Source organism: Pelobates fuscus, chromosome 11 (genome assembly GCF_036172605.1).
Source record: "Pelobates fuscus isolate aPelFus1 chromosome 11, aPelFus1.pri, whole genome shotgun sequence".
NCBI classification, from domain to species: Eukaryota; Metazoa; Chordata; class Amphibia; order Anura; family Pelobatidae; genus Pelobates; species Pelobates fuscus.
This window is the reverse complement of record NC_086327.1, coordinates 143,279,633-143,299,711: the sequence shown is the minus strand read 5'-3', so window position 1 is coordinate 143,299,711 and position 20,079 is coordinate 143,279,633. Positions and strand designations below refer to the sequence as shown.

Here is a 20,079-nt window from a genome sequence, read left to right as displayed (position 1 = left end):
CGATAATTGCTTAAGAGAAAGTTGAATGGAATGGAAGGAATGCGAGGGTCCGAGAGATTAAGTTTAAAGGTGGAAAAGCGTAATTCCTCCCCTTGGTCCAGTCTTGTAAGAATGCATCTGTCGCCAGAGCATCTGAGTCTGGTCTCCAACTGAAGAACCAAGGGAGTTGGGCATTCAGCTGAAATGCGAAGAGATCTATGTGGAGAGGCCTCCAAAGTCGAGAGAGACATTGGAAAATTGTTGGGTGGAGGTGCCAATCCCCTAAATCTTGAAGGTATTGAATTCCAATCCGCCGTTGCATTGTCTCGTCCTAGGATATATTCTGTGCTTCAGACAATGCCAAAAATCTCAAGCCATTACTTGCTAGAACTTTCGATTTCATTCCTCCTAGTTGGTTGATATAATGCACCGCTGAGACGTTGTCCATCTTGATTAGGATAGAGCATGAGATGCCTGAGGGAGTCATGCTGCAAATGGCAAAGGATGCCGCTAGCAGTTCTAGACAGTTGATGTGTAGCAACGTTTCTTCGTTGGACCATCTGCCACTGGTGGAAACTGTCCCGCAATGTGCACCCCAGCCGTGTAAGCTGGCGTAGACCCAAATATTGCCAGTCAGTTCCACGCCACCATGTCAACTCCTCTCTGGAGTCCTCGTCCAGCGTAACACAGGTTTCGTACGAGTGTCCGGAACGCAGATACAAGGCTTTGTGGCATTGTAGGGAACGATAATGCAACGGGCCCAGGAAGATGGCTTGTATGGACGATGCCAATAGTCCTATGATCCTCGCAAGTTGTCTGAGGGAAATGGTCATACGATGCATAAGTCATCTGAACGCTTTCTTGATTTAAATCCTTTTGTCTTTGGGTAGACACAACCTCTGTTGTACACCTGAAATCCCAGAAATTCTATGCATTGGGAGGGTAGAAGGACTGATTTCTCCCAATTCACCAAGAATCCTAAGTTTTGGAGGAGGTGGGTCGTCCAAGACAGGTGAACACGTAGTTTGGATAGAGACTGAGAAAGGAGAAGGATATCATCCAGGTAAACAATTAATCTGACTCCTTGTGTGCGTTGGAAGGCAATCACCGGCTTCAGTACCTCTTGTGAAGCACCATGGGGCAGAGGACAGGCCAAATGGTAGACCTACAAATCTCCACTTCGCTCCTCACCACTGAAACTGCTGTAGGTTTTGATGTGCTTCCGCGACAAGGATTGTCAGATAAGCATCCCATTAGACCAGCCAATCTGATGGTAACAGGATGTCCCGAAGGCAATGTATACCCTCAATCTTGAAGTGGTGGTACTGGATAAAGGCATTTAGGGGTCGGAGACGGATTACTGGGCGTACCCCGCCCCCTTTCTTGGGGACCAGAACAGGTTGCTCACAAACCCTTCTGTGTCCCACGGAATTTGTCGAATAGCGTGTTTTCATGCCAAATCTGTGATCTCTGCCGAGATAAGTGTGGTGTTCAGCTCTCGAGGACCAAAATAGGGTGAGAGACTAGCTCCAATTGATACACCTTTATCGTATTCCATACCCAAACATCTGAGGTTAGGAGTTTCCAAGCATGATAAAACAGTGCCAATCTGCCCCCCACTTTTACATGGGAAAAACAGAGCTAATCGGTACTCTCCATAAGGTTGTCTGCCTGAGACCAACGTCCGCGGCAGTTACAGGGGTGTCCACAGATGGGAAGAACGGGGTATAATTTCATTCCAGCACCTGTCTCTGGGTATTAAAGGAACCTCTGCCGGCTCTGAATGAGCCCCGAAATCCACGGGCGGATAGACTGCTCCTACCTTCTCCCCACTGAGTCTGGAAGGATTGGCTGCGGGCATTCTACCCGTAGCTTGCTATGCCCCTCCTTGGACAATGGTTTCCGCACTCTTAGCACGAGGTATCTTGCGATGTGCTCAGGAGGCTCCCATTCCGCTGAGCGAGGGTGAAGCAGGTCATCTGGGTAAAACTGGTTACTCTGAGGGTACTGAAGACCGCTGCTCTTGCCCAGTCTGGTAGGCTCAGAGCCCTGAGCCGTAACCTTCCTGGTCGCATTGATTGGTTTCACATCAGACCCAGAATTGGAATTGTCCTCATAATATTGATCCATATATGGATCATCATATTCTTTATCATCATATCATCATATCCAAGGTCAGAGATCTGGGAGTCATTTTCGACTCCAGGTTGACACTGAAGCCCCAGATTAATCAGGTGGTAAGCTCTTGCCACTACCACCTGAAGCTTCTGAGGTCTATTTTTAGATTCATTACCCCCTCCGATCAAATCTCGGTGGTCAACGCCATCATCGGTAGCCGATTGGACTACTGCAATGCTCTGTACCTTGGACTGCCTCAGAACATCATACACAAGCTACAGTTGATACAGAACGCAGCTGCAAGGCTACTTACGGGTGTGGCCCGCAATGACCATATCACTCCATCATTAAGAGCCTTGCACTGGCTGCCCGTTCGTGAACGGGTTCTGTTCAAAAATGGTTGTTTGGTATATAAGGCAATCCATGGTATGGGACCAGACCATCTGAAGGATAAATTCACACGCTATGCTCCCAGTCGATCCTTGAGATCGGCTGATTTAGCCTTATTGAAGATTCCAAATTTTAAAAAGAAAAAGTGCGGAGGGAGAACGAGTGATGTTCAGGGAGCGCAATTTTGGAACTCCCTGCCTCTGACATTAAGACTTGAGAATGATCTACTGAAATTCCGCCGGAGCTTAAAAACAGTTTTATTTGCTCAGGCGTATGGGATGACATGAAATTTTTAACTTGGTTCAAATGCATGTGATTATAATGCTGTGGTTTTGCTGGATATTGTTTTGTCTGTTTTTATTGCTGGTATGCGCATCGAGACCCTATGGGTAATAAGACTGCGTTTTCTTAAGAATTTTTAATAAATAAATAATATCCTTCAAACTCTGGTCCAAATCTGACATCCTCGTGGTCACGTGTCTGCTTCCATGATCTGGCCAGTTTTGCCCGTCCAGGGGCTCTTTTGCGCGGTGGTATTGCGCCAGTCTCGACCGCATGAGGCATGTCATTCAATACAGGCCGAACCTGAAGTTCTGGAGGGGAAATAGTATGTCTTCTTTTAAGCAAAGCTTTGTGGCCTGGTTGTGCCACATTAGTGGTTCCCGTATTTTGTGTGCTCTGAGGGCCACTACCGGAGTCTGCGGCAACGCTTGGGTTATTGAGTGTGTGATAGGACGACATTACCCCTATCGCGGAGGCCAAAGCCTTGTTGATGGATTGTGCCATGGTAGAAACAAGGAAGGATTGAAATTCCTCCAATAACATGAGGCTGGCGTCATCCCTACTACCCCTGCCTGAGGGGGAAACCCCCGGTGTGGGACACACTGAACCGCAGGTCTCTGTTTGATCCTACATCGTAGCGTTTCAATCACTTTCTGCCCACAGGGAAAGATACTCTCAATCACAATCGGGGTCGAATTACTAGGCCCAATAAACCAATGCTGTTAGTAGATAGCTCAAAGGTTAAATAACAGTACCCAAAGTGACCTTGTTAAAAGGACAAAAAGGAGTCAGGATATAGTAATCCTCCACACCAACACTAACATTTGAACAGCAATAATACACAATATGGTTCTGGGAAAGCACCAGGAAGGTAGGAGAAGCAGTTATCCACCTTTGACAATGATCTGCTGAAAACTGCGCATGCGCGACAGGTCAAAATGGAAAACTGCTCTGAGGGACCGCATACACTCTCAGTAAGCAGCCAAGTAACCCAGCTGTGGGGCTGACCGTGCAGGGAAGGGAATAAGTGGGAAAAATAACCAGAAGTATGGGGCAGGAGAGAAAAGGGTCCCAGAGACCCTAATAGGCAGCACTCCCAGACACCAACAGGACTTTATAAACCCCAGTAATTAATGAGCAATAAAACATTACTCCATACATAAATATACACAAAAAATACACACGTGTGTGTGTATCTAGATCTCTCTCACTCAAGGATTAGCAAGAGATGGAGTTCTTAAGCAGCAAGAAAGAGGCGGAGTCAAGGAGCACCCCACCCGTATGGACCGTATTGGATTCTGATTGCTGTTACTATGCTATTGTTATGTTTTTTTTTTTTTTTTTTTTTCTATGATTCTCTCATACTTCCTTGCTGCTGGGAGTAAATAAAGAGAAAGCATAACACTCTCCTCCGTGTCCATTAATAAAATTGCATTTTATGGTGTAGAGCAGATCATTGGAAAGAGTCTGGGGCATTTTCTTTGTCTTAATACCTTTCCATGTCCGAGGAATAATGTAAACCACATGTGTCAAACGGCATTCTGACCTTGTCTCTGGGATGGTTACATTCACTGAAGGTTTATGGCCTTTATTTGTTCCTCCAGGTCAGAGATGCATGTTCCTGCTGTGTCTGTGCGCTTCGGACTCATTCTGGAGGCCTATTGCCGAGGCAGTAATTACCACATGAAGGTGCTTATGAAGCAGGTAAGAAATTCGGGTTACTTCTTTTGTCTTTGAAGAACTTTTTATACTGGTTGTGCGTAGAATGAAGTAATTTTTCTGCTTCTTATTGCTGTGATGGGCTGTTTGAGGTACCGCTAGGTAAGGGCCATAGACTGAACACCCAATGCTTTGCTCCACAGTTGGTTCCTGTGCATAGATGGGCAAATATTGTACAAAAAAAAACATTTTTTGGTTTACTTTTTTATGAAGCGCTGTTCTAAAAGTAGAGCAATTAGTAGGAAAATTCCATTGTAACAGCCCCACATTTACCAGTTTATAACAATTCTGTGCGAATTTTGAAAGTTTTTAAATGTCCTCTATCTCGCCTTCTGCATGATTAAAACAAATATGTATATAAAGCAAACCTGTTTACGTTTGTATCAAAAAACTGTCTAGATCTTCTGAATCCATGTGACCAATCTGGTTTTCTCGGTTGATGGGTTTATGTACTTGTCTCCATGAGCAATGGCTCTTCATCGGCTGTGTTCAAACCATGCACTATCTGACGGTTACTAAGAAGGGGCTTGATATTCAGATCAGAACATGCTCTCTTATCCCCAAACCTTGTGCTTTCATAGGGGGAGGCTCTGACCAAATTAAAGGGTCTGAATGATTTTGTGAGGTCCAGCGTACAAAAGACTGGTAAACCAATGGCAAAGGAAGCCATGCATGCGTGTCTAAAGCAGGAGAGCTACCGGGATGCCCTGTCACACATCTACTCTCCACTGGACCCCAACCTGTTCTTAACAGATGTGTGGTAAGTACAGAGCCTGTACTGAAATGTGGTGTTTCTTTTATTTTTTTGCAAGTATTTATCCATTTTCTGTTTAAATATCTGTATGGCCTCTGATAAAACCACCTCTTCAGGCAGATAATTCCACATCCTTCTAGTTCTTACTGTTTTCTTTCTGTAATAATATTAATCATAAGGTTAAGATATTGTTTGTATATTGACCCTCTTCAATCTGGCTTCCGCCCTCTCCACTCTACTGAGACTGCTCTTATCAAAGTTACTAACGACCTAATCACAGCTAAATCCAAAGCCCACTACGCCATGCTAATAATTCTCTTGGCAAACTTATTGCCTCATTTGGATTCCACTACTACTTGTAAGCTGATGACACCCAGATATATCTCTCCTCCCCAGACCTCTCCCCTGCCGTCCTGCAACGTGTCACTGCTTGCCTTTCCTCCATCTCTGACTGGATATCCTCCTGCTTTCTAAAACTAAATCTCTCTAACTGAACTCTTCGTCTTTCCTCTTAATACTGATCCTCTTCTTTGGCTCTCCCTTCAAGTGAGTGGTACCCCCATCAGTCACTCTTTGCAAGCGCACTGTCTTGGCGTCATACTTGATTCTTGCCTCACATCCAGTATGTTACCAAATCCGTACATTCCATCTTAATAACATAGCCCGCATCCGTCCCTTTCTTACGCAAGGTACTACCAAGGAGCTTGTCCATGCTCTAGTAATTCCCGCATGGATTATTGTAACCCTCTCCTGATTGGTTTTCCCAAAAGCCGTATTGCCCCGCTACAGTCTGTAATGAATGCTGCCGCCAGACTTATTTTTATTCCTCTCTAGTCGGTCCTCTCGCACCTCATCCCTGTCTGTCCTTACATTGGCTTCCTGTATCCTATAGGAGTCAATTCAAAGTGCTAACCCATACATATAAAGCACTGAATAATTCTAGCCCCTCTTAGATCTCTTCACAGATCCATAGGTATGCCCCTTCTCGCTCTCTCCGCTCTGACCTCCTGTCTGCTGCTCACACCCGTACAGCCAACTCTTCTCGCGGGTGGCTCCCTTCCTATGGAATAGCCTGCCTACCGCCATCAGACTCTCCCCTAATCTTAAATTGTTTAAGAATGGATAAAAAAAACCCATCTCTTTAGGAAAGCTTATGGCCTCCCAGAGTAACCTCTACCTCACATACCTGTCTCTTGCTCTCCCCTAAAGGGCAGCACTCTACTCTCTCCTCCAGCTCTGCTTCACTCCCACCTTATTTGATTGATATTCCCTGTCCTAATGTGTCTTATACCCCACCTCCTACAGAATGTAAGCTCCTCCTATAGACTGTAAGCACATTTGAGCAGGGCCTTCTTCAACCTATCGTGTAAGTTTTCTTGTAATTGTCCAATTTATACACGATAGGTTGTCTTATTTATAGCTAAATCCTCCCTCTTATAATATTGTAAAGCGCTACGGAATCTGTTGGTGCTATGTAAATGGCAATAATATATTGTAATTTGGCCTGCGTTATAGGATTTTGAAGGCTACCCATAAAGTTTGCTAAGCATTATGGCAAATGTAGTTCACAAAGATCTTCAATGTCAAGACTTTCCATTATTGAATTAAAAGGGCTCAAAAGGCTGGAAAATACCCACTTTTTATGTATTGTATAGATAATATATTTACAAAAAAGATACTCCACACATTGCGTCTTCAGCCGTGAGGGCGAAAGATGGCGTTTTAAGGAGCGTTCATTTCACATCTTTCATTATAGATCAATACAAATAATAGTTGATGTTAAAAAGGCATCCTATAGGGTAGGGATCGACCTGGGGGGTGGGGGGAGACACTATGGGACTGGGGGGAGGGGATAAGGAACACTATGGGGGAGGTGGGGTTGGTGAGGAACTGGGGGGGGGGAGGAGAGGAACATTAAGGGAGGACACTAAGGTACAGGGGAGGGAAGGGAAAAGGAACACTGGGGTGTGGGGGGGGGGGAGGGTAACCACTAAAAGAAAATGGAGAGGAATGGGGGGACACAAAGACAGGTAAGGGGTGGGGGAATTCCTACCGCGCATTTACTCACAAACACACTGAATCCACTATATATATATATATATATACACACACACACACACACACATAAATATTCTTGAAAACCTAAAAAAAAAAAAATCTTGCTGGCATGTATAATTTGTTACCACTTAATATAAAAACATTTGCACACAAAAAAAATACGGTAAATGTACAGAATATCGGTATCGGCTGTCGAACCCTACTATAGCGCATGGACACGAAGATTTTCAGGGTAACCCAAAGTCTTCCAGATCTTACACAGCCCCCCCCCATTTAATCCTCCAGTGCATGCACAAGCGTGCGGGGAATTCTCTGAAAGGTGGGCATGCAAGAGGAGTGACAATACTACTTTAAATAAAACTGTTCCTTTTTTAAAAATTTATACCTTTTCTGATAACAGAGATAAAAAAACTGGCAGTTTTTTGAGACTTCCATAATGTGTGCTCAGTTTTTTCCATAACGTGTGCTCAGTTTTCTTCTCGAAGGCAGGAGTGTTGAATTGTCATTCATTCCACATGGTTCATTTGGTGAAGTGTTTGGGTCCATGGAGGCAATCTTTATTGTCTTAAAGTTGCAGAACAGAATGCTGAAACTACATGAAAAGAGATGTTTTCTTAATTGTAAAACGCAGTAATCCTGTCTTCCTCTGCAGTGTGGAGCTTTGCACTTACATGGAGTCCAAGATGAAACCCCTTTGGATTGTTTATAATAATGAGCAATCTGGGGGTAAACGTGTTGGGATCATGTTTAAGAATGGCGATGGTAAGTTGGCCTCTCCGTAGCACGGGGTACATGATGCATTGTTGCGATGTGCAGACAATTTGACTCACAGCGTGTTTTCTGATTGGTGCAGATCTACGTCAGGACATGCTGACCTTACAGATGATAAAACTGATGGATATTTTGTGGAAAAGGGAAGGTTTGGATCTCCGGTGAGTCAATCATTGTCCCTTTTAATATGTGTATGGAAAGGAAGACGATTGCTTGCAACTTCCATCCCTGAATTCACTCTACTGTTACTGATCTAGAAGAACATTTTAAACTGGAGCAAGAAGATGTGTTAATATTTAAAATATATATATTACAAGATACGAATTTTATCTGTTTTTTACACATATATATATATATTGGTGCAATGACCCATTTGTATGGTCATTTACTAAAGTGTGGATTTAAATTTTTAGGGTAAGAAAAGCCAAATTGGAAAAATTCTCAGTCTACTGTATTGCCATTTTGATCTAAAATGTGAAATTCTCTTAGAATTCCCACTGTCATTTCACACTTTAGTGAGTAAAAATGTTTTTCTGCTGTGCCAATATGAATGGGGTATTAACTTTGTCCAACAATTTGTTGTTCGGTAGAATGTAGGAAGCATGACGATATCCCTTCTAAGGGTAACTAATTGAAATAACACACAGGATCACCTGTCTTTAAATGTAGGTTTTCTGAGGTCTCTTCCGGGTTTGCTTGTGACTGTTTGTGGAAGGCTCTTTGTACAGTTAAAAGTTAAACAATTTTCACTTAAATATTAAAAAATTCTCATTTTATTCCCTTTGCTCAGAGTGACTCCTTATGGCTGCCTGTCAACAGGCGATAAGACCGGGCTTATTGAGGTTGTTATGCAATCCGATACAATCGCAAACATTCAGCGCAACAATAGCAATATGGCTGCAACTGCAGCGTTCAACAAGGACGCCTTATTGAACTGGCTAAAGAGTAAGAACCCAGGGTAAGGAAAAGACTTGGTGCGGGGTTATAGTACGATTTGCCCACATGAAGGTCAACTCGTCTATTTCTTGCAATGCTATCAGGCTAGTATAATTTCCCATATAATGCTCACACAAAGTAAAGCGGCAACTGAAGAAATCTGGTATAAAATAAAAAAGCTAAAGCTGGGGTTAGAAATGTATCATTATTTTGGGTTGTAGAAGTAAACAAAAAATATATCAGAGGCTTGAACCAAATCCCAGATAATTGAAGAGTTAACAAGATGGTGGGATACATTTACAAACAAAGTTCTTAGAAATAAAATAGATGCATTCCCACTCTCCAGTATTTCATATCTGTTAGAAAACATAAAAATAGAGATCTGGATATCAAGGGGGATAAGGGAATTTAAAGATTTAATAGTAGAACATAATCTCAACCCCTTTAATCAAATTGGGAAGAAATGTTTCAAATTATGCTCCTGGTTTGCCTTAATATATCATTCGTCATGTTGGCTTTCTATGAATGAGTGCCTGTGATATATATATAATAGCCTTCTATCGTTTTTTTTTTTTTCTTGTACATACAACACTGATGCTATAGAGGACTCGGCTCTAGTGTTTTTTTTCTCTAGTTTGCCTAGCATGTCGAAGGCTGAACTTGATGGACGCAAGTCTCTTTGCAGCTATGTAACTATGTTAACCAAATCTATTAATATTTTTCTAATCCAAAACACTGACTAATTGAGGGCTCAGATACATATTCAGCATGTGATCAGAGGTTGGAAATGTAATATCAATCAAGGTAATTTGATCCACAGTTGGTGGCAGTACACCAAGTTATTCGGTTAATATATCAAATAACGGAAATAAAACTACCTCTTAAAGGACCACTCTAGGCACCCAGACCACTTCAGCTTAATGAGGTGGTCTGGGTGCCAGGTCCTTCTAGGGTTAACCCATTTTTTCATAAACATAGCAGTTTCAGAGAAACTGCTATGTTTATGAATGGGTTAAGCCTTCCCCCTATGTCCTCTAGTGGCTGTCTCATTGACAGCCACTAGAGGCGCTTGCGTGCTTCTCACTGTGATTTTCACAGTGAGAGCACGCCAGCGTCCATAGGAAAGCATTATGAATGCTTTCCTATGTGACCGGCTGAATGCGCGCAGCTCTTGCCGCGCGTGCGCATTCAGCCGACGGGGAGGAGAAGAGGCGGATCGGAGGAGGAGAGCAGGAGGAGAGCTCTCCGCCCAGCGCTGGAAAAAGGTAAGATTTAACCCCTTTCCCCTTTCCAGAGCTGGGCGGGAGGGGGTCCCTGAGGGTGGGGGCACCCTCAGGGCACTCTAGTGCCAGGAAAACGAGTATGTTTTCCTGGCACTAGAGTGGTCCTTTAACCCTGAAGTGATCCTACTAAATATGACAAACACAAATTAATGTTAATACTTCGCAGCAGCTAAATAACTTTTAGCACGAAATTGGAAAACAGGGAGAATTCTATGCATTAATGAACTAATAAAACCAGTTATATGGCAAGCAAGAATGGAAAGGGGTATCCTGGTGCATTCAGGAAACAAATAGACTGGGACACATGGATTTAAAAAAATGGATAACCTAACCGAATTGGATCGGAATAACCAATAGAGAGAGAGCACATGCTCGGTTTCAGAGAAGGGAAGCATCAGATCAAATTAAGGGAAAAGAAAGAAAAACTGGCAGATAAAGAGAACAACAAATATTGATATTATACACGATAAGAGGGTTTATTTTTCCTTTCGCCCCCTTTCCCCCCCCCCCCCCAGTATCATCCAAACTTTACATATGGCAGGTACACACATAAAAAAAATCCACTCGAGTGGTGGTAATTATCAACTGGTGGCAGATGGTCAACAAATCAAATCCAATGTTACTAATAAATGCATTCGAACACTAGTTTGGGTACATGACTAGGTTTCAGATAAATGTGTTTCTCTATTGGATGTGGGAGAGACTCCGTATTATGAGGCAGATATCCTGAAACCATGTTTTTCCATTTAAAAGAAAAAAAGATTAAATTTGTTTTTTTTTTCCACTTTAAAAAAAAAAATTATTCGTTTATATGCAAGTCACCCACCTTATTCTGTATTGTTAATATGTATTGGCATCACTAAGCATTCCCAGTCTAGCAGAGAGGACAGTGTGAGGATCAGATACTATTCGGAGCAAATTACTAACCTTCTAGAAATAACTTGGTGAACGAATTGACAATAAAAATAAACACATTTGGTTGGGCTATTATGTAAACTAACAGAAATAGCAGTATTTGGCTTCTTTTAGACCAGGGGTCAGTAATCTGTGTCCCTAGATATTTGATGTAAACTACATCTCCCCGATCCTCTAGCCACTTATATTTTTGGCAGACAGATTAAAGAAGGATCATTGGACTTGTACTGCATTATCTTCTCGCAGGCTACAATTTGCAAAGACAAATTCAAAATTACCTTTAAAATATCTACCGGTCGCATGCCTTTCATGCCTTAGAAGGTTGTTCTGAAAGATGGCACAGTTCTCAGGGGTGTGTCCTGCCTCATTAAAGGGACGCACCAACCATAAGCACTTTCTATCAACATTGTATATCTGAGACGAGGAGCTCCCCGATCCTGTAAGGCTTTGCACCCCATACACACTATCATTTACACGTTTCATAATAGCAGTATTTGTTAAGTCTACGGCTGATCACTAACCCTCCACCCTTTCACATTCTGCGGCAGTGAGGCTCTGGATCGTGCAATTGAGGAATTCACAAAGTCTTGCGCTGGGTACTGTATCGCAACGTACGTTCTTGGAATCGGAGACCGACACAGCGACAACATCATGATTCGGGAAACTGGACAGGTGTGTTACAGGAATGGTACTTCCCACAAAACATAAAATCTATTTTGGGTTTAATGTCTCCTGCTTTATCTCTAGTTACCACATCTTACTACCAAAAAAAGGACCCAGTTATACTTCTCACTACATTGCTGTAATGTACTAACACGTGTATTTAAGGATTTTTCCTTTTCTCTGAAAAGACCCATTTAAATTTGTCTAGAATTATTCTATATCTAGACAAATGCGTAGGCTCTCCAGGCTAACTGTGGCAAGATAAATACAAGACTGGGATACAGCCAAGTTCTAAAATGCATATAATAAAGCGTACATAGTGATGTATAGTTGGTGTAAAATACGACCGTTCTAGATTGCACTCACTAGATGGAAGTTCAAGAAGTGCCCTGAAGCCCAAAAGAGGGCTGTACTGATCCACTCTCCACCTTGGGCCAAAATGAATGTTCAGCAAGCACAGGAACTTCAAAGGACCAAGTCAGGGATCAAATTAAAAAAAAATTTATTGGGCACAAATAGCTTGGTATAAAAGTATTAAAACAAAATGCAATTAGCAAAAGTAAAAAGTGATGATCTCTAATGAGTTTTGTCTATTCAAGATGCACTTCCTCAGAGATATGAAGAAACCACAATGAATAAAATCAGTCCTGCATAATCCCAACTCCCTCTTAGTCCCTTTTAAATAATAGCAGTCCATAATGTTGATTGGAGGATCCTCTGGATTCATTAAATGATGTGCCAATCAGATCCTGCTAATGAGGGGCCAAACTCTCCTCGTAGGTCTTCGCTGGTTTTCTTCTCAGATGTTTCTGATCGCTGGTTAAATTTCCCGCTTGCGTTCCACAGGAAGGCACTTGCATTCCATGAGGTATTTCTGGTTTACAGTTCTTGAACGTCGTTTGCGTTCAATCTCTGACAGCATGCGTTCCAAATAAGCCTGAACGATCTTAAAGTAAAAACAGCATGGTATGAATTTAATCTACTGAAGAAGGAAAACAAGAATAATAAAGAGGGGAAAATCTATTTCCTGTAAGGTAGCCCTATATAAATAACAAACGCAAAACCCGCATATTGTGTGTGTGTGTGTGTGTGTGTGTGTGTACACACACGGGTGCATAAACACACGAGAGTGCACATAAAAATTATCTAATACATTTTTTTTTAAAAAGGTGAGCAATGGAACTCCCTTTCATAGGTACAATATGGCAAGATACACTTAGATTGAAAGAATGTAGTTCCCATATATAAACGAAGGGAACCCCTATAGGGAGGTAGGGTGATGGCAGTAGGATGGAAAAAAGAATGGATGAAGGAAAGAAAAACAGATATAGATGCGTGACCAAATCCACATCTATATTCATCCCCTTGGGTTCCAACAAATCTAATTGGTAAATCCAATATGTCTCTCGCTGAGACAATTTTAGTTCCCTATCACCCCCCTCCAATGTGAAGACACCTGTTCGATACCCATACCCCGGAAGTCCCTCCAGTTGAACATAGGACAGGAGTTGCAGTGGACCGGTACCGAATGAGTAGCAATGCCTTTTTTGATATTATGTTCCATTAAATGGTACTTTAAGGTGTCTCTTAGTTTCTCCCATGTATTGTTTTCCACACGGACATTGTAACAAATAGATGACAAAATCCGTGTGGCAACCAATATTAGATGTAATTGTAACATTTTCGTGGCTTCTATTACTTTCAAAGTTCAGAGATTGTCTAAGATTCATTCTGGAACAAGCCCTGCACATTTGACATCCCTTAAACCCTTTGTGTGTGTGTGTGTGTGTGTGTGTGTGTGTGTGTGTGGTTAATTTTATCGAACAGGTGTCTTCACATTGGAGGGGGGTAATAGGGAACTAAAATTGTCTCAGTGAGAGAAATATTAGATTCGTTGAAACCCAAGGGGATGAATATAGATGTGGATTTGGTCACGCATCTATATCTGTTTTTCTTTCCTTCATCCATTCTTTTTTCCATCCTACTGCCATCACCCTACCTCCCTATAGGGGTTCCCTTCGTTTATATATGGGAACTACATTCTTTCAATCTAAGTGTATCTTGCCATATTGTACCTATGAAAGGGAGTTCCATTGCTCACCTTTTTAAAAAAAAATGTATTAGATAATTTTTATGTGCACTCTCGTGTGTTTATGCACCCGTGTGTGTACACACACACACACACACACACACACACAATATGCGGGTTTTGCGTTTGTTATTTATATAGGGCTACCTTACAGGAAATAGATTTTCCCCTCTTTATTATTCTTGTTTTCCTTCTTCAGTAGATTAAATTCATACCATGCTGTTTTTACTTTAAGATCGTTCAGGCTTATTTGGAACGCATGCTGTCAGAGATTGAACGCAAACGACGTTCAAGAACTGTAAACCAGAAATACCTCATGGAATGCAAGTGCCTTCCTGTGGAACGCAAGCGGGAAATTTAACCAGCGATCAGAAACATCTGAGAAGAAAACCAGCGAAGACCTACGAGGAGAGTTTGGCCCCTCATTAGCAAGATCTGATTGGCACATCATTTAATGAATCCAGAGGATCCTCCAATCAACATTATGGACTGCTATTATTTAAAAGGGACTAAGAGGGAGTTGGGATTATGCAGGACTGATTTTATTCATTGTGGTTTCTTCATATCTCTGAGGAAGTGCATCTTGAATAGACAAAACTCATTAGAGATCATCACTTTTTACTTTTGCTAATTGCATTTTGTTTTAATACTTTTATACCAGGCTATTTGTGCCTAATAAAAATATTTTAATTTGATCCCTGACTTGGTCCTTTGAAGTTCCTGTGCTTGCTGAACATTCATTTTGGCCCAATGTGGAGAGTGGATCAGTACAGCCCTCTTTTGGGCTTCAGGGCACTTCTTGAACTTCCATCTAGTGAGTGCAATCTAGAACTGTCGTATTTTACACAAACTATACATCACTATGTACGCTTTATTTTATGCATTTTAGAACTTGGCTGTATCCCAGTCTTGTATAATTCTATTTATCTTATCAGAGGCGCTGCTGGGGAAGGCCTCTTGGGAAGCTGTTTTTACCGTACTGAGTTAAGTACTATTTTTCTACCCAATACCCATTTGGTCTTGGGGTGGAGCACCTTTTTTTATCATAACTGTGGCAAGAGTAAGATTAAGGCCTGGCTAGTAGGATAGGACTGTACATTTCATGCCCTGCGAATGTTATATATAAATAGATTTACTTCTAATATTGGAGTGTTGCTGTGCATCTTTAGATTATTGGAACCTTTTTAAAATTAGTTTTTTAATAAAATATAGTCTTGAGCCAATATTAGCGTTTAGATAACAGCACCCTTTCCAGCACGTCTACCAGTGATCAGTGGCATAAGGGATATCTGGGGTCTGTTCACTGGGATTCAGAGTAAATGCTGCAAATATTACAGATCTGCTGAGCTGGGATTGGATTTATAAAATGTAATTGTGTCGTGTTTTCTGCCAATCTAACTTCATGCTGATAACTAAAATGTACAGGAACGTCTATCCATGTTCTCTGTTACTAGGTGGGTGGGATGGGAGGTAATGGTTCCTAAATCCTAGTGTGTCGAAGTCTGGCAACAAACTGCAAGCTCTGCCATGTTGAAGGTGTCCTGCAAGCAGTTTATTTTCCAGCCGGTTTCCCATCGTTGATACATGTTGTTTTTCTTTACCCTTATTGTAGCTGTTTCACATTGATTTTGGACATTTCCTGGGTCATTTTAAGGCCAAATTTGGCATCAACAGAGAGCGTGTCCCCTTCATATTAACCCATGATTTTGTGCACATTATCCAACAAGGGAAAGCCGAGAACAGTGAAAAGTTTGATAGGTGAGTTGTTTTTTTTCTTCTCATTTGAAGAAGTCTGAGTCCTTTACCCTGAGCTGGGACGTTCCGTATTCCACGTTTCATTTAGATTCCCTGCAGCAAAGCCTACGTCACGTTACACAATGAGTAATTGTCATTCAGGGCATTCCATAGTGGCGTGGGGTCTGTAGGGACCAGATTGTGATGACAGCAAAATCTCATTAGTCCTTAAAGGGGTGGTTTTATAAATGGCTGAGAATTAAACCTACAAAAGACTTGCATGGAATGCAATTTATGGATGCTTGAAAACCTGTTTTAACGAAAAGCAAAAAGTGTAGAAGACAGTAGGACTGTATATAAAATCTAAGTATCTGCCCCATCTGGATCCAGTAAAATTCTAACTGCACAGACGGCAGCACGTACAGAGATAAAATAACTTTACCCAGCAATGTCCTACACCAGTTCTAAATTACGAATTTAATTTTTATTTTTTTGTACTGAGATTTAAAAAAATCGAATCTACATTTAGCATTTGGTTAGAACGAGGTCAGAATTCTGGGAAAATGAACCCAGAAGCAGTAAATTATTTGTTCATTAAATGTTTATTTTAAAATATGTTCAGCCATTATCTATAACAGACTTTTTTAAGATTTAATTTTAAATTGGTCAATATAGCGCTTAATAGACAATTGTATCTTGTGGCCCATCTATCTGATGACTCAATAAATCAGAATGTCGGCTAGTTAGGAGTCCCTTCCTTTCTCACCATCGTAGAAAATCAAAAACAAGACGTGAATGTTTGTGTGGTGTGATTATTATATACAGGGTTAGATTTATCTTTACTAATTTTATAACATTCCTTTTCTGATTGATGTATACATTGATTGGACAAGTTTGATATTGCAACACCTTTCCTAAAATCTGGATACAGTTTTATAGTAAAATCTGTTGCTTTGGTTTTACTATGCAATTAAATCAAAATCCTGTTCTGCATGAATTCCTCCGTTCGCAGTTGGAAAACACATTGCCACTAGTTTGTTTTGTATTGCTTTGTGTTTTCTTTTTAACCCCATGATAGTCCATAATCTTTCACAGGTTCCGGGAATGCTGTGAAAGAGCTTACATGACCCTACGAAGTCATGGAATCCTTTTCCTGAATTTGTTTGCACTTATGAAAGTTGCTGGGTTACCGGAGCTCAGCTGCTCGAAAGACATCCAGTACCTCAAGGTAAGATTCTCAGCATCTCACGTGGCGACATGCCGCACATAGTAAAACCACAGATTACAATGGAATGCCTACCGCACATCACGCTGACCACGTAGCAATCCTCAGTTGGTTATACCATCTAACATGAACAGAGCAGCTTTAACAATGAGTTTGCTTTAACTGTCCCTATATGAAGACCTGCCTGGTGCCCCATGAGATAATAATCCTTTTCTTGACTTGAATGTTTAGTGAAGAGTTTACAGCTGGTTATAAATGAGCTGAAGTGGGCATTTTGTCCCTTCATATCAATGAGGTTCCCCGCCACGGGTTTTTTTCACAATTCACTGTCCCCACAGCCCTTATCGGAGACTTGCGGTGACAGGCTGCTAGTCGCACTTTTAGTCTCCGTGTGTTACCAAGAAATGTATCAGGACTTGTAGCTATGAAATGGGAATCACTGATTCTGCGAAATTGCAAAACCCTCTGGTACCATAGCTCCAACTCCTCCTGGCCTCGCACTTCTTGTTAGGAGATAAACCTCTTTTCCCATAATCCATTGCACTATGGTTTCTCATTAAAATGAATGACAACGGCTTAACTTGTACGACGCTATAAATATATATCTATATATTTTTTTTCATGTGAATGAAATGCTTCTGCAAAGTAACTGCAGTGACAAACTAGTGTGCTTGCTCATGCCATTTTTTTCCCCCAAGTGTTTGTTCAAACATTGTCACATTAAATTAGTTGGAATGTTCCATTTTAATCTCCCCAACTTTTTTTGTCCCAGGATTCCTTAGCCCTTGGAAAGAGCGAGGAGGAAGCCTTGAAGCATTTTCGGTTGAAGTTTAATGAAGCGCTCCGGGACAGTTGGAAAACCAAACTGAACTGGTTTGCCCACAATGTTGCCAAAGATAACCGTCAGTAACTGGGAGTGAGAACAATCATTGTGATCAAAGAGTCTCCCAAAGGAAACAAAGTGCCATGAAAAAGTGTGGACAAATGCTCCCGCTCCGACGATTCGGAGAAAAGAACTCCAACCAAGTTTCTCCTGGGCTGTGAGTGATGGGAATTCTAGTCCACTGGAAAGCCACAAATTGATCTTTGGAATGTATTGATTGAGAACGTTAACCCACATTGCTGCAGGCCCTCACTGCTGGAGTTAATTTATTCTGAAGCAGAATGGGTGGAACGCGTTTACAGAATGGATTGGTGTAGAACACATAGTTTGGATGGTCCTGTTTGAGGTGTGGTATTAAAAACTACTGACTTCATTGCAAAGAGAAATGCAACAGTGTCCAGCTTTGCTTTAAAGGAGCACAGGCACTTCGCCACTGGGCTGTTTAGATGTTCCAGAGCTTCTAGTGGCCTTGGCTTGTGGGATTGAAACTATTTTATTTTTTCCATCATGCAATGGTCAAGACTTGCTGTAGAACTTCCTAGAATGGTTCTTGTACCATAAATCATGCTTGCATAATTGGGGGAGGTAAGGTGATCCCTAGAATATCTGAATGAAGTTTAGTCATTAAAAACAAACTCCTGAAAAATGAGATGGTTAAATGCTGGACAACTTGTGTTGAAGAGAATCTTCATTGAGATTCTCAGAACAAATCCTGCACAACACTTTGCTAATCAGTGTATCCTGACTATGTTCAGGGGGCTTTCATGCTGCAGTTAGAGACCTAGATTGGAAATGCATTGCACACTGTTCGTCTCTTAACGGGTTAAATGGACTGTAATGCACTAAATTATGTACAAAAATAAATGCTTTTGATTTGTATTCCTAGAAGTTAGGGCTCGATCATGTCAAAGATAACAATCCGGCTCATTGTTAAAGTACAAAAATGACAGTGACATGTCACGGAAATCTGTACAACTTGCAACCCAGCTCTTAAGAAACCAGATTACATGATCTGCAAGATTATCTTATACCGCTGTACAGGCACAAAAAAAAATATGGTGGCTGGATGCCAGGCATTCTGGTAGAGGCAGAGTGTATAGTTTAAGCTACCGATTTGCTGGCCATCTTGCTAGCACAATATATTGATTGCACTTAAAGCATGACTTGGCCAACTGCACATCTGTAGAGACCAGGTCCTTTTTTAAAGACCCCTATTACCCCATCATTAATTGCTCCTACGCTGCAGCAGCCACTGTGGGTGACTGAATGGGACATTCCTGGCGTAGTTAATGGTCTATGCATGAGAGCAAGTTACTTACCTTTTGACTCATGATGCCCCTTTTAAAATGACCAGCCTGTTATTTTTTAGCACCTATACTAATATCTATGAAACCTCTTGGGTAAATGTAACACATTTTAGTAGAAGTGCAATCAAGATGTAATATTACATATGTGATCACTCTAAATTCCCTTACTAAATCTATTCAGTCTAATCGTACATAAAGCCAGGTTTTTTCAATCGACTTAGGGACTTGTTGAAAAAATGCATGCTCCAGGAATGAAATATTTTACTTATTAGGCTTTTTTTCTTTACTCTAACAGGGAATTACACATTTTAGGCCATGTGGGCAAATTGAAATCTTTTAAATATTCTATTAAAACTTGACCAACCATTCACAAGGGAATAATACTGTTCAGTTTACTTTGTGCAAAGAGGGGGCACAATGCAAATTACACCTCCATGCTCCCTTTGGGGTCCCAGTGAACCAGTTCGGAGTTTCCGTAAAAATCTCACCACTTTGGTTTGCTTTCTAAATATACCAATCGCATCCATGAAATTTTGGGCTCCAGGTGACATAGGGGACAATGTTTGTTTTTACTTATACTGGTTTCATGGGGATGTAGAGCAGATGGTTGCACGGTTTTAGATGATGCAGAAGAAGTCTGTTGCCTTTAATAGGCAGTCGCAATAAACAAACTTGTAAGTATGTTAATAAATGTACATTGTGCATGTCTGTATGAAGACAGATGTTATGTGGCTTAGAAGAGATATATTTTTTTTGTTTGTGGTACCATTTCGAAAGAATATATTTTTACTTTCCCTTTTTTTATGAAAATAGTTTTTATGTAACCGAAGATGTGAAATCTGCAGGCAGGCTTAAAATTTAAGTTTGACTTGACAAAGGGTTATTCACCAACATCAGCTTTAACACCGACTTTCAAATCTTAAGTCAAAATAGCTGTAGTGATGATAGCCTAACTTTAAACAGACTGAGGATT

General features: G+C 41.2%; 1 protein-coding gene across 3 annotated transcripts in view; it reads left to right on the top strand.

Moving 5' to 3' along the window:
* The window catches only part of PIK3CD (phosphatidylinositol-4,5-bisphosphate 3-kinase catalytic subunit delta), a 95,833-nt gene extending 77,621 nt beyond the window's left edge, over window positions 1-18,212 (top strand). For all 3 annotated transcript variants that reach the window (XM_063436642.1, XM_063436641.1, XM_063436640.1), the window contains exons 15-23: window positions 4,374-4,473; window positions 5,070-5,248; window positions 7,953-8,062; window positions 8,154-8,232; window positions 8,862-9,029; window positions 11,754-11,877; window positions 15,570-15,715; window positions 16,787-16,919; window positions 17,689-18,212. In XM_063436642.1, the coding sequence (XP_063292712.1) occupies window positions 4,374-4,473; window positions 5,070-5,248; window positions 7,953-8,062; window positions 8,154-8,232; window positions 8,862-9,029; window positions 11,754-11,877; window positions 15,570-15,715; window positions 16,787-16,919; window positions 17,689-17,826 (1,177 nt within the window). In that variant the 3' untranslated portion in view covers window positions 17,827-18,212. The remainder of the gene's footprint in view (window positions 1-4,373; window positions 4,474-5,069; window positions 5,249-7,952; window positions 8,063-8,153; window positions 8,233-8,861; window positions 9,030-11,753; window positions 11,878-15,569; window positions 15,716-16,786; window positions 16,920-17,688) is intronic.
* Window positions 18,213-20,079: the final 1,867 nt, after the last annotated feature.